General features: G+C 46.4%; 1 protein-coding gene across 1 annotated transcript in view; it reads left to right on the top strand.

Annotated features, from left to right (window-relative positions):
- The window catches only part of ZAP70 (zeta chain of T cell receptor associated protein kinase 70), a 103,662-nt gene that overhangs the window by 25,568 nt on the left and 62,772 nt on the right, over positions 1–15,322 (top strand). The window contains exon 2 of the mRNA XM_078670938.1: positions 13,834–14,288. Within this exon, the coding sequence (XP_078527064.1) occupies positions 13,887–14,288 (402 nt within the window). The 5' untranslated portion in view covers positions 13,834–13,886. The remainder of the gene's footprint in view (positions 1–13,833; positions 14,289–15,322) is intronic.

A 15,322-nucleotide genomic window follows, 5' to 3' on the forward strand; every position in this document is an offset into this window, starting at 1 on the left:
CTGTTGCGCGTTAGAGTGATGCTGTGGTGGTACTGAGTGATGTTGTGGTGTTCCTGAGTGATACTGTGGTGGTGCTGAGTGTTGTTGTGGTGAAGGTGAGTGATGCTGTGGTGGCCCTGAGGGATGTTGTGGTGGTGCTGAGTAATGATGTGGTGGTGCAGACTGATGCTGTGGTGGTGCTGAGCGATGCTGTGCTGGCCCGAGTGATGCTGTGGTGGTGCTGAGTGACGCTGTGGTGCTGCTGATTGATGCTGCGATGGCACTGAGTGATATTGTTGTGTCCCTGAGTGATGCTGTGGTGGTGCTGAGTGATGCTGTGGTGGTGCTGAGTGATGCTGTGGTGGTGCTGAGTGATCCTGTGGTGTTGTTGAATGATGCAGTGTTGACCTTGAGTGATAATGTGGTGTCGCTGAGTGATGCTGTGGTGGTGCTGAGTGATGCTGTGGGGGTGCTGAGTGTTGCTGTGGTGGCGTAGAGCAATGCTGTGGTAGCGCTGAGTGATGCTGTAGTTGCGCTGAGTGATGTTGTTGTGGCGCTGATTGATGTTGTGATGCCCCTGAGTGATGCTGTGGTGGTGCTGAGTGATGCTGTGGTGGTGCTAAGTGATGCTGTGGTGGCGCTGAGTAATGTTGTTGTGGTGCTGAGTGATCCTGTGGTGGCGCTGAGTGATGCTGTGGTAGCGCATAGTGATGCTTTGGTGGTACTGAGTGATGCTGATGTGTTCCTGAGTGATGCTGTTGTGGTGCTGAGTGATGCTGTGGTTGCGCTGAGTGATGCTGTGGTTGCGCATAGTGATGCTGTGGTGGTACTGAGTGATACTGTGGTGTTCCTGAGTGATGTTGTGGTGGTGCTGAGTGATGCTGTGGTGGCGCTGAGTGATGCTGTGGTAGCGCATAGTGATGTTGTGGTGGTACTGAGTGATGCTGTGGTGTTCCTGAGTGATGTTGTAGTGGTGCTGAGTGATAATGTGGTGGTGCTCAGTGATGCTGTGGTGGCGCTGAGTGATGCTGTGGTAGTGCATGGTGATGTTGTGGTGGTACTGAGTGATGTTGTGGTGGTGCTGAGTGATGCTGTGGTGGATGTGAGTGATGCTGTGGTGGCCCTGAGTGATGTTGTGGTGGTGTTAAGTGTTGTTGTGTTGGTGCTGACTGATGCTGTGGTGGTGCTGAGTGATGCTGTGGTGAACCTGAGTAATTGCGGCTGACGAGCGGCACGCTACTTTTAATACAATATGGAGTTTTGTGCAATGTATGAGTTTGAGGTGCGGCGGACTGTGGGAGTAAGCAGCAAAAATGGTTGTTAGAATGGAGTGCTAAAAGGTAATATGCGAGAAAGTTATGTCAAAAGATGCAAAACACAGACACTACTGTAACATGGAGGCTGCACGGATTTCACAGCACAAACAAATTAAAGAAAGAATGTGCCTTGTGTACACCGCACAACACCATAAAAGTTCACTCCCTGGAAGTAAGTTTAGATGCTCAGGGGGGCAGAAAGAGCCACAAACCTCCCGCGCTCGGCCACTCACCCAGACGTAGATGGAGTTGCAGCCCGGAGTTTCAGAAAATGCAGAAAAAATAAGGTAAATGTCCTGGCTGTTTCGAAACAGCGAGTTCTGCAGGTCAGCTGATCACCTCTTGTGCTGAGGGAGAGATGTTATTTTTGGTGTCACAACCCTTGAGCCTCAGATATTTTGTGGTGAGGGGGAAGCTCAGACCACACACAGCTCTAATAGTGGGAGAGGCTGGTATTATTAATTGTCAATGTCATTTGACTTAATAAACACGCTTGTGCACATCTCTGGCAGTGCCACATGTGGCGGACTGTAACGAGAGCTGATGCTGACAAGTAAGTGCCGGTGCCTAGCACAGGAAGCCGCTGGCTCAAATTAAGCACTGTCTCCTCATACAAAGTTATACAAGCATTGGCGAAGGTAATTGGTATCATAAGATCTAACGAGTTTGTCAATGTTTTTTTAGCCCGAAAAAAAAGAAAGGCTCTGATGCAGCCAGAGCCTACTGCGTCATAGGGCTTTTTTTGTTTTTTACTTTCCGCCATACTGCTTGATAATCTTTCTGTTGTACTGCGTGGCTCAAAAAGAAAAAAAATGCAAAGCCACATGCCCTCAGTAGGCGAAACCTGTTGACTTTGCCGATGTTTGTTAATTATAGTGATTTTACAGGGTGCATAAGTAGCCCCTTATTCACTATGCTCTGCCTATATGTGGTGTGGGGAGGCTTATTATTGGCAAAGTGTACGTTCAGATCCCAGCAGCTGCTGTCTCACACACACAGCATACTGGGTGTTGGGATTTGAAGACAAAAGTGCAACAAGGGACTCATGTTGGCCCTGGTGAAGATTGTTGCTTTCAATAAGCACATTTGCAATAATGATGGAAAGGGCAGCAGCTGATTGTACATCATGGCCCCAAAAGGATGTTAAACAAACAACAAAAAACGGACTTGAGCGTCTCTACCTAATCGAAGACCACAATGTAGCCACGAACCTTACAGCCAGTGAGCAGTTGAAAAGTGCTCCACAGCCATTCCCACAAAAGCTTTCCCATATCCAGTATTGGGTTAACATATTTACCCCCATCTGATCAGCTGCTTTGAATGCTATAAGTACAGGAGAAAGATCCTGCAGTGTCTTAATGTAACAAAAGACTTTTCTTTAAAAATCAATACAGGCTTCTGAGGCAAACCTTAAATAAAGTACTGCCCTGGAGAAAGTTGGGCAACCTACCTGAGTATGCTTGGAATTTCTCATCAAAGCAAGCAAGACGCGCGGTCGTGAAATGCGCTCTTTGGTGGGGGTGGGGGCGGAGTATTGAAGCGAGAGGAAAGCCAGATGGCACGAGCGATGTGAGGAATGTGCGTTACTGTGCGCGTAACCGCACGCTCTAGGCCACCCAAAAAGCTGTGGTCGGTTTTTTAAATCCCACTCACTAAATGTCTCGCCAGAGCAGCGCATGCGCTGGCTCAGGCGAGACCTAAAAATGAACACAGCTTCTCAGTTCAGGAACAGTGAATATGGAACAACTTACTGGGAGTGTAAAACCCACAATTTGCTATAGCATAATGATGTGAAATTACCGCAAAATTACACAAAATGTGCATTATTACGCGAAATGAATCTGACACTCAAGAAATTACCCGAGCAGTCCGTATGGCTGAAAATTCATCTTGGAAATTAAATTTTGAGTTGATTTCCGGTTACTCGCATTCCAAACACTACGGCCCGTGTTTGGATGTGTAGTTTTGCTCTCAAAACGTACCTAAACAGTCTGCTCAGGTAAAAATCTACCTAAAATGTTTGATGATCGCTGTCATTAGAGGAACTGCCACTTGAGTTCAAGAGAGTGCCGTTCTCATTCATATTTGTAGTTACGCAATCATAAATTATCTGAACAGCACCCTCAGGTAAAAAATCAACCTGAAATGCCGCTCTTATTAAAAAATTACCCGAACTCTATATTTTGAGATAACATTTCTCCCCAAAATTATTGACTGTGGCGTAATGGCATAATATATGCAATTTTGCAGAAATGTCATTACATGAAACTACCAAATTTACACCAATGATGCCAGTGTATATACAATTTCACCCAGGCCTAAAAGTTACCCTTGAGAAAGGAGTGCCTGCTGTCATCACTAGCTCAGGTCGGAAATGCCTCTATGTTTTTCACTCCACACTGCTGCATAGTATTCTCTCTTCATTAATTCAATGTGCTTTGATAAAGTGAGACAGTGCAGAGAATTGAGAAGAATGAAATGTCGTCAGACACTCAGGGGCTGATTCACAGAACTAATCTGAGATAAAATCCTAAACTTACTACTTTTGGTATTCACAGAAGGCATTTAGTAGTAGTAAAGTTAGGACTCCTAACTTTACTACTGCTAAATGCTTTTTGTGAATACTGAAAGTCGTAAAGATAGAATTTTGTCTCAGTATAGTAGTACTAAAGTTAGGAGTCGTAACTTTACTACTACTAAATGCCTTCTGTGAATACCAAAAGTAGTAAGTTTAGGATTTTATCTCAGATTAGTTCTGTGAATCAGCCCCTCAGGGAGGACGTGCAAAGACCTGGTTTGCAATATAGTTGCCGATTTTGCCTAGCATTTACTTTGCAAAGTATTCTCTGTTTTCTGCAGATCCATCGCAGTGTAAATTGACTTTTATTCGGATTCACAGAATTATGATTCATTAATATGAATCAGGCAGGATTTTATCAGATAATCAAAGTAGCAAGATGCAAAATACCAGTCAGGTGGCACACTCTGCTAAGCACAGATTTTAAACTTAGTTGTTTTTTAGGCCACAGCCTTAAATTAATCGAGAGACCCCCCCCTAGTTTTTTCATCCCACTTAAAGCCATGCATACAGGGAGGAATATAGACCGCAATGTGAAAAAATGAACCATACCATTAAAGTTATGAGCATGCTTTTAAATGGATGCATCTTGAGGCACGATCCGACCCAGTGCTAGAAACACTCTTGTTTACAAGTCATGGCACTGTGTTGTAAAATTCTGCATTCACTGTATTCCATAAAACAGACGCCAAAGCTTCTGTATGGCAGAGTCTTGTGTTCAGACATGTCAACAATTTAGAAGAGGAAAGTGAAAGATTTAAAAAAATAAAATAACAAATAACCGGGAGAAAGCATTTTCCCCATTGACTTCTATTCAACCAGAGGCTAATTTTGGCCTAGGAATCGGGAGTCCCCCGCCTGAAACTGGTCTATGTGTGTTGTACGAGTACACAGAGTCGACTGGAGGTATTTACCAGACCAGCTGTTGTTTTTTAACCAGGTTCACTAGTATGCCTCCTAGTCCAAGTTTTTACTTAGAAGTGAAGCAGGGCATCCCAAACTCTGTGCCTGCAACGCCAGATCCCACATTGATCAGCAATTACTCGTATTTTTCTTGCCTGTTAATTTCAGCAGATTCTGCCAAACGTCTGGGGTGCGATATTCATTGCCCCATTTACATTAATGAGAAGAAATCTGCAGTGGTTGATATTGCAGGCCCTGCTCAAAAAAAGGCTTTGTTCAAGGGTTGATTTTTTTACCCAATGTTCGCAATATATTGAAGGTTCTTAGTTTTACGCCCTGGAAAGACAGCAGGTTTTTGCAACATCTGCATATTTGTTACATCCAGCCTTGTAAGCATGTGCCTTCCTCCAGTACCTGCTACCTCTGTACACTTCCGGCCTCAGTTTCCTGTCGATAAACAACACAACTACACCGCCCTCAGCAGGCCTTTCTATGGTAAATTATTGGTTTCCTTTATATGGTTTTGCATAAAGCAGAACCGTTTCCAGCGTTTACTAATGTTTCAAATACTGCAGGGGGTGACGAGCCAAGATCTATAAATCTATTTTTTTCACTTCTTCTCCCCATCCTGTGCTTTCAAGGCAGAAATACTGGCAGACACTAAGGTATGTGCAGTGGCCTGTAACAGTGCACCCTTCGCACCTGTTTATTTTTTACTTTTCATTTTGTAAAGCGTGTCATGCAGCAAGGTACCGCCTCCCTACACTTAGCACCTTCGCTGCGGCGGCTATTCCGCCGCAGCGCTAAGGGGGCGGGGGGGGGGCGCGCGGCGCTCACACGCTGGTGACGGAACCGCTCCGTCACCAGCCTCGGGTGAGCTGTGCTGATGACGGAGTGGTACCGTCATGGCCCCGCCCGCTCAATAGAACGCGCCGCGCAGGCGCGAAATCAGCGCCGCGCAGGCACGTCGGGCTGGCCATGACGGAACCGCTCCGTCATCAGCACAGCGCCACCGCGGCTGATGACGGAGCGGTTCCGTCATCAGCGTCGAAAAGGTTAAAGGACTAGGGCAGTGGCGTCACTGGGGTTGGTGTCACCCGGTGCGGGTAACTCATGGTGTCACCCCTCACGACTTACCGCATGGACCACCTCTGTCGGAAATGTACGGTGCTAGGTACTGTCTTACTCCCTCTAGCTCGCTCTCTCTGTCTAGCTCCCTCTCTCTCTGTCTTGCTCCCTCTAGCTCCCTCTGTCTCCCTCTCTCTCTGTCTTACTCCCTCTAGCTCCCTCTCTCTCTGTCTTACTCCCTCTAGCTCCCTCTCTCTGTCTTGCTCCCTCTAGCTCCCTCTCTCCCTCTCTTACTCCTTCTAGCTCCCTCTCTCTCTGTCTTACTCCCTCTTGCTCCCTCTCTCTGTGTCTTACTCCCTCTAGCTCCCTCTCTCTGTCTTACTCTCTCTAGCTCCCACTCTCTATCTCTTACTCCCTCTAGCTCCCGCTCTCTCTCTTACTCCCTCTAGCTCCCTCTCTCTCTCTTACTCCCTCTAGCTCCCTCTCTCTGTCTTACTCCCTCTAGCTCCCTCTCTCTCTCTTACTCCCTCTAGCTCCCTCTCTCTCTCTGTGTCTTGCTCCCTCTAGCTCCCTCTCTCTGTCTTACTCCCTCTAGCTTCCGCTCTCTCTGTCTTACTCCCTCTAGCCCCCTCTCTCTTACTCCCTCTAGCTCCCTCTCTCTCTTACTCCCTCTAGCCCCCTCTCTCGCTGTCTTGCTCCCTCTAGCTCTCTCTCTCTCTGTCTTACTCCCTCTAGTTCCCTCTCCCTCTGTCTTGCTCCCTCTAGCTCCCTCTCTCTCTTACTCCCTCTAGCTCCCTCTCTCTGTCAAGAGCCCTCTAGCTCACTCTCTCTCTGTCTTACTCCCTCTCTCTGTCTAGCTCCCTCTCTCTCTGTCTTGCTCCCTCTAGCTCCCTCTGTCTCCCTCTCTCTGTCTTACTCCCTCTAGCTCCCTCTCTCTCTGTCTTACTCCCTCTAGCTCCATCTCTCTGTCTAGCTCCGTCTAGCTCCCTCTCTCTCTCTTACTCCCTCTAGCTCCCTCTCCCTCTGTCTTGCTCCCTCTCTCTCTATCTTAATCCCTCTAGCTCCCTCTCTCTGTCTAGCTCCCTCTCTCCCTGTCTTACTCCCTCTGTCTCCCTCTCTGTCTTACTCCCTCTAGCTCCTTCTCTCTGTCTTACTCCCTATAGCTCCTTCTCTCTCTGTCTTACTCTCTATAGCTCCCTCTAGCTCCCTCTCTGTCTTGCTCCCTCTAGCTCCCTCTCTATCTGTCTTGCTCCGCCGAGCTCCCTCTCTCTCTGTCTTACTCCCTCTAGCTCCCTCTAGGTCCCTCTCTCTCCGGCTTGGTCCCTCTAGCTCCCTCTCTCTGTCTTGCTCCCTCTAGCTCCCTCTCTCTCTGTTACTCCCTCTAGCTCCCTCTCTCTCTGTCTTGCTCGCTCTAGCTCCCTGTAGCTCCCTCTCTCTCTATCTTACTCCCTCTAGCTCCCTCTCTCTGTCTAGCTCCCTCTCTCGCTGTCTTACTCTCTCTAGCTCCCTCTCTCTCTGTCTTACTCCCTCTAGCTCCCTCTCTCTATCTAGCTCCCTCTAGCTCCCTCTCTCTTGCTCCCTCTAGCTCCCTCTGTCTCCCTCTCTCTCGGTCTTACTCCCTCTAGCTCCCTCTCTCTCTGTCTTACTCCCTCTAGCTCCCTCTCTCTCTGTCGTACTCCCTCTAGCTCCTCTCTCTGTCTTCCTCCCTCTAGCTCCCTCTCTCTCTCTTACTCCCTCTTTCTCCCTCTCTCTCTCTGTCTTACTCCCTTTAGCTCCCTCTCTCTCTATCTTACTCCCTCTAGCTCGCTCTCTCTGTCTAGCTCCCTCTCTCTCTGTCTTGCTCCCTCTAGCTCCCTCTGACTCCCTCTCTCTCTCTGTCTTACTCCCTCTAGCTCCCTCTCTCTGTCTAGCTCCCTCTAGCTCCCTCTCTCTCTGTCTTACTCCCTCTAGCTCCCTCTCTCTGTCTAGCTCCCTCTAGCTCCCTCTCTCTCTGTTGTACTCCCTCTAGCTCCTCTCTCTGTCTTCCTCCCTCTAGCTCCCTCTCTCTCTTATTCCCTCTAGCTCCCTCTCTTTCTGTCTTGCTCCCTCTCTTTCTGTCTTGCTCCCTCTAGCTCGCTCTCTCTGTCTAGATCCCTCTCTCTCTCTGTCTTGCTCCCTCTAGCTCCCTCTGACTCCCTCTCTCTCTGTCTTACTCCCTCTAGCTCCCTCTCTCTGTCTAGCTCCCTCGAGCTCCCTCTCTCTCTGTCTTACTCCCTCTAGCTCCCTCTGTCTCTGTCTAGCTCCCTCTCTCTCTCTGTCTTACTCCCTCTAGCTCCCTCTCTCTGTCTAGCTCCCTCTAGCTCCCTCTCTCTCTGTCTTACTCCCTCTAGCTCCCTCTCTCTGTCTAGCTCCCTCGAGCTCCCTCTCTCTCTGTCTTACTCCCTCTAGCTCCCTCTGTCTCTGTCTAGCTCCCTCTCTCTCTCTGTCTTACTCCCTCTAGCTCCCTCTGTCTCCCTCTCTCTCTGTCTTGCTCCCTCTAGCTCCCTCTCTCTTATTCCCTCTAGCTCCCTCTCTCTCTGTCTTGCTCCCTCTCTCTCTGTCTTGCTCCCTCTAGCTCCCTCTCTCTCTATCGTACTCCCTCTAGCTCCCTCTCTCTGTCTAGCTCCCTCTCTCTCTGTCTTACTTCCTCTAGCTACCTCTGTCTCCCTCTCTCTGTCTTACTCCCTCTAGTTCCCTCTCTCTCTGTCTTTCTCACTCTAGCTCCCTCTCTCTCTGTCTTTCTCACTCTAACTCTCTCTCTCTCTCTGTCTTCTTACTCCCTCTAGCTCCCTCTCTCTCGCACATTAAACGGGGGGGGCTCTCTGCCGCTTTCATGTGGTTTCTCTTTTAAAGCTTTTCAAGATGCAAAAAGAAATCTGTGTACAAGGCACCAAAGAGAATTTTTTTACGATATGAAACAGCTACAGTAAAAGCTAATTTCCAAGCGCTTAATACCCCCCCTCCCCGCCCCCCCCCTCTTTAGCGCCGTGTCTTTTTCCATATAAATGGCGGGGGGGGCCCTCATTACTACACTTTTCAAACTTTAACTAATGAGAACATTTTAATTCGAATAGGTGAGAAAATATCTCTGTTCGCTTTTGTTTTTAAAGCGGATCGAGTCTCTCCGAGGCCTTCGGGTGCGGTGCAGGGGGTGCTATGTACAGAGGCCTGCTGGGGGGGGGGGGGGGGGCGCAACCAGATGGTGTCACCCCCATGTGAGGGTGTCACCCGGTGCGGTCCGCACCCCCCGCACCCCCCTAGTGACGCCACTGGACTAGGGGCCATATGGACAACCATTTGATTTTGCGAGTTTCTAATTGTGATTTTTTGCGACTCAAAATTAGAGACTCGCAAAACGAAATGTACTGATGTGTCTCAGGCACAGTAGCAGTTCTCAATGGGGTCCCAATTGACCTGCCTCCTCAATATTCACGAGGCAGGTCGCAATTTGCCACCCCTTCTGAATGGGCAATAACACAGGGATGGTGGCCTGCGGGGGACAGCAGACCACCATGTCTGTTTGCTTCTAAATAAAGCAACTTTTTTTCTTAAATGCAGCCCTTTTCCATGAATGCAAATGGGATGCATTTAAAATAGAAAAAGAAAACATTTCTGTTTCATTTTTTAAGGGTTGGTAGTGGTCCGTGGGACCACTGCCTGCTCTTAAAAAACGTTTTTGCTACCATTCACAATGGGGAAGGGGCCTAGGTGGCAAACTGCAAATTGTTTTGCGACCGCATTCCGGTCACAAAATAATCGTACATCCCCCTACGACTCCCTATTAGGAATTGTAGCCCTTGGCACTCCCCTTCCAAATAGCGACTCGCAAACCCTATTTTGCGAGTCAGTAATATGTTACCGACTCGTAAAATAGGAGTTGAACATAGAAAAATGCATTTTACCGGTCTGGTAAATTGCATCGTACATCTGGCCCTAGATGCACAAAGCCTTTTTGCAGGGTCGTTTGCGAATGCAAAAAGGCTTTTTCTAATGTATCAACCCCAACTTGTGATTGAGTAACACTTTACCGAATTGCAATATGGGTTTGCGACCTAATAACGATTCGGTATTTGGGGCATGTTTAGGGTGTCCAGTCCAAATACTAAATCATAGTGGTATGTACTAATGTTTTGAAACGGAAATGCAGTTGTGAAACATTCATACTTTACCACAAACTCAAAGTTGGTGGTAACTCATTCGCAAATGGGAAAAAGTGCCCTTGGATCGTCGTCCCCTTTACAAATGTTTAAAAAAATATTTTTTAGGAAATCAAGCATTTCATTTTTTATTTTTAAAAACATTTAGCTCGTTTTCCCTTAAGGAAAACAGGCTGCATTTTAGAAAAATGATTCTTTATTTAAAGCAACCGCAGACATGGTGGTCTGCTGACCCTAGCAGGTCACCATCCCTGTGATGCAGCGAATCTTAGTGGGTCACAAATTGAGATCTACCTCATTAATATTCATGAGGTGGGTAGCACTGTGACCCACTACGGATCAGTAATTCACAAAACGACCAATTAGTTCATAGGTTGCTTTAAATTTACCACACTGGTTACAAAAATACTGGTCACAATTGTGCCCAGTATTTTGTGACCAGTTGTACGCATATCTAGCCCAAAATTACCAACAGCATACATAAAGCTCATCAGACTTGTATTTTATAGCGCTAAGTGCTCACACAAGCGCTGGAATCTCCTTTTCATAGACGTTCATGCCTTTCCCCAAACAGTGGGTTTTTGATGCTTTAAGAGATATAGGCCTGGACACCAAATTAAAAGTGGCGCCATTAGCAAATCGCATAGCTAAAAAAAGTGGTCTACATTTGCAAACAGGGGCAGTTTAGAAGATACGCCGTATAGGCGTTTTGCAAGGTATGGGAGTCTGCATGCATTTGTGCTTGCTGTGGGCAATGTTTGTAGTAATATTAGGGAATGAGCAGTAAAAACCAGCCCACCAGACCACAAAACAGGAACCCAAAAAGCCAAACTTTCGACTCAGACACTTACATGTTATACCTACCCTTCTGGCACTGCCTAATTGCCCTAAAGGCCAGTACGACTTTGACATGTGGTGTTAAATTCCTTAATTTCCTTAAATTTGTATAAAATCATATATTATCTAACGAGGCACAGTGAGTAACAGAATCAGTGTAGGTTAAAGAATGTGATACCTTCTTAAAATGAGACGACTGAGGGTGCAGAAACAAGCTTTTGAGACCAAACCACTTCTATAAAATATCTAAAATTGTAATCCTGTTTATTGAAGAGAATACTGGCATTTCATAGAGTTCCACACTAACTCCATTGGTTTAGTAATCAAGTCAACTCAGAATTTGTCCCAGGAAAAATGGAAATCCATGTGGTAACACTGATTACTAGATATTAGGACGCATTTGTTTGGAGTCTTCAAAGAATTACTTGTAATCCCTTATTAATGTTGCAATGCAGAATTACCAGTTTCCCCAGTATCAGTAATACAGGGGTGGGGGTTGAATCAGTGGGGCGGGATAAAAAGAAAGATCACTCACCTGATTACGGCTGCAGCTTCTCCTCCGTCCTCTTCTCTTCCTGGCATCACACAGGCTTCCCTAAGCCAATCACGACGCTACTGTCCCCAGTACGACAGCAGCATCGTGATTGGTCTAAGTGGTCTGTTTGGCTGCTCAGACTGTGCCTGGGAGCCTTGGGACTGTTCTCCACCCGACTGTGCAACACAGTGGTGTAGCTAAGTCTTTTGCCGCCCATGGCGGTCCCAGCCTTTGCCGCTCCGCGGCAGCCATGAGAGGGGGGGTGTGCTGGCGAACGATTCCTGCGTTTGCCGCCCTACGCAGTTGCAGGTAAGAGTGGGAGGGGTAGGCTGCCACCCCCAAAACTCGTGCCGCCCAGGGTAAGACGGCCGGCCAAACTGTCATGCGCACTTATGGTTTCCAACCACTCCTCCTCCATGTGACCCCAGCCCTGCCCGAACCTGGCCCAGTAGCCCATACGAAAAATAAAATGATTGTTATTATAATTTAATTTTCCTGTTTTTCCACTGCTCTGAGAGCAGTGGGGCGAAGCTCCTCTGCCTTAGCAGAGGAACTGCCGCTGGGTTAATGCACTCTAAACGCTATTGTAGTGAATACACGGTCATATTCTTAATTTTTACTAAGGCCGCATAGTCTTGATGTTACCTCATGCCAGTTACCTTCACCTTACTGCACTTCTTATCTCCTGATCTCATTCTTTAAATTCTTTTTTTCTGCTTTCTTGCTTTGTCACAGTTTTTTCCTATTTTTCCTTTCCATCTTATTTCTCCTCTTTCCATCTTTTTCTCTTGCTCCGGGTCAAAGTGTAATGGTGATGAAAAATAAGTCCTAGTCCTCAAAAATGAGTGCCCGTTTACAGCACCTGCAACCACCAGCACAAATTAAGCCCTGAGTCAGGCAATTTTTAGGGATGTCCAAAATTTATGTAATTTCCCCCTGTATAATTACATGAAATGTCAGAAAAATTATCTGAGATTATAACAAATGCCAATCTGGCATATCACAAGAATATACTGCGCAAAAAATTAAAGTACTCCATACAACTGCGGCTTGTGTTCAGATTATTTGTTTTGTTTCCATGCTCTGTGGAAAGAATTTTTAATCGAACAAAGATGAAATTACACAAAGTGGCATTATGGCAAAGTTTCTGAAATTTTACACATGTATTATGTTAAATGGTGGGAATTACGCAAGATTACGCCAGCGTAATAAACGTTTGTCTTGCCCCTACTATTTACAAAGTCACAGACCTGCCAAATTTAGGGTAGACTGGTAATAGTAAATCCTCTGATTTGTGAAGGGATCTGTAGCACCTCTGTGTGAGGATTCTCCACTGATTGCGGACGCCACCGCTGTATTATCTCTGCTACGCTGTCTCTACGGCGGTGGTAATTCCACCAGATGACTCTCCACTGGCTGGGCATCCTCTAAAAGAAGGATTACCACTCCCTTCAAAATGTCAGATGATTTCCACAAAAAAGGATAAGAATATGTCCAGATTCCAGTCCGTTACTCCGTTGTCTATCCTGATTTTTGTGGCACGTGTAGGGTTGGAGGTATGTTGTAACTAGCATCACCTCACTCATTTCTGTTCTTTACCCTCTGTGGCTTGCAAAGGGATTGAACTGGAGATTCCCTACTTCTTCCACATTCATTCTTGCCTGGTCCCCACCACATCGTCATCTCATTACACCGTAAGAAACCTTAACCAAATCCTCTTCTCCATCTGCATTTCAAATGGAACAGGACCTTCATCTTGAGCTTGTTCTTCTCCACTTCTGGTACCAGTCTGTCATCTATCTCTGGTATCACCATGGTGACTAAGGGCCAATGAAGTTTGGTACTAGAATATTGTTGTCAAAGTATCCCCTGAAGTAAATCTTGTGCCCTAAAAATCACCCACAAAAATGTCATCCCAGCATGTAAGGTAATACCCCAACACTGCAAGCATTCCGGAAGAGCCTAAAGACCTCACTTTTCGGATGACTTGGAGCTGCCCGATATTCCCCCACCCCCCTCAGCGCCTTGAGACTCTCACGGGTGAGTAGTGCACCTCACAAAGCCCCGATTGATTGATTGAAGGGCCCCAGTGCTGTCTGGGTATATTCTACCCTACCCACCGACTGCAAGTTTGATACAAAGGTCTATGAGGTGGATCCATATCATAAGGAAACTTTACTGATCACTCTAAGGAGATTTTCCCTCCAGTACTGGAAAGAGTAGCAAAGCCGTCCCTCACAGCAATCAGCCAGTGCATACAAGAAACACAAAACTCATCTGACATGTCACTGAAACTTCCCCGCCCTGTTGACCTCCAGGGATATAGATTTATCAGGAAATTTCCAACATTAAGGTAGACCTTGCTAACATAATTTTACAAGTGCAAAGAAAAAAACTGACTTTGATACTATAGAATCCTAATATTTTGTATTGATATTTCAGGTGTATTTATATAGATTTTATGAGTGCCTCAAAGAAATAACCCAAGTTGGAATATGCCTGATGCAGCTACTCACTTGCCATTTTATTATGGCAGCATTTCCCGGAGGGAGGCAGAAGAATACCTCAAGCTGGCCGGCATGATGGACGGCCTGTTCTTGTTGAGACAGTGTCTGCGGAACTTAGGTGGTTATGTCCTCTCGGTGGTCTATGATCTGCGCTTTTATCACTATACCATTGAGCGTCAGTTGAATGGCACCTATGCAATCGCAGGAGCAAAGCCCCACTGTGGACCAGCTGAGGTGTGTGAGTACTACTCCAAGGACCCTGATGGATTGTGCTGCATCCTACGCAAACCGTGCAATCGACCATGTGGAGTAGAGATCCAACTTGGAATTTTCGATAGCCTACGGGAGAACATGATACGGGATTATGTCCGACAAACCTGGAAACTAGAGGTATGTTTGTCTCTTTACTCTTCCTGTCTGGCTTTCAAAGAATTATCAGTATATTTCCAGAACCAAATTAGTCTTGGTGGGTGGCGTAAACTCTGGAAACAATATCCAGAAAAAATATATAATTCTACTACCTTATAGCTTTTTAGACTGTTTTTATTCCTGGTTTTCTTTAGCTGATCTGATATTAAACATATCCAAAGGAGTTTGTATTTATTTTCGCATTTTTGACAAATTCTTAATTGTGCATCGCTTGAGTGGAGACAGAACAGTATAATTCCAAGCTACTGTGCTAAAATCACTATGCAGGTGTGAGTGTCATTCATGTCTGATGGGAGTTGTGGAATTTATGTGTTTAAGCGCCTGCCACTTACCAGTGTCCCTGTTTATCCCAACAAGTCACTCACTTTCCAAGGGAGAAGTTTCCAACTACTCTTACAGTTCTCATCTCAACTCAGTATGTTTTCGGCTAGTACTCTGACTCCTGGCATTGCAGGAGGACAGGGAGCTGAGATGCCGTCAAAAATCTCAATTTCTCTTTTGTGAAAAGGAAATCCAGTAAGTCAGCCTGCACATCAACAGGGTACAACCAATGCTCCAGCTTAGGTTGTCATCCTTTGAGAATGGGGATCCAGATGCCTACCAGGGTAACTAACACCTCTGGCAAGTAGGAAAACCACCTGATGCCATCGTCTGAGAGAAACCAAGATCCAGAGAAGGCCTCGCCAAGGCAATATATGAATAGACAAGGCTACAGGGCAGTCAGCTCTGATGCCACCTGATGTGAGATGAGCCCCTGACAGCAGACAAACCCAGAGAACTCCACCCTGGGTGCTCCATCAGGTTGTCAACGTCATCATTGGCCATTAAAGCCCACCTTAGTCCAATAGTCTCTTTTTCTATATTTCACTCATGCTTCCTACTTAGTTTCCAAGGTCAAAAACCTTGGAATTCTCTTTAAAACCTTGTTTTTTATGCCTTTCTGTCTTGGTATGTGCTTTTCTCATTTCCTGCAGTTGTGTCTACTAAGAAAGATC

This window comes from Lissotriton helveticus, chromosome 12 (genome assembly GCF_964261635.1).
Source record: "Lissotriton helveticus chromosome 12, aLisHel1.1, whole genome shotgun sequence".
Lineage (NCBI taxonomy): Eukaryota > Metazoa > Chordata > Amphibia > Caudata > Salamandridae > Lissotriton > Lissotriton helveticus.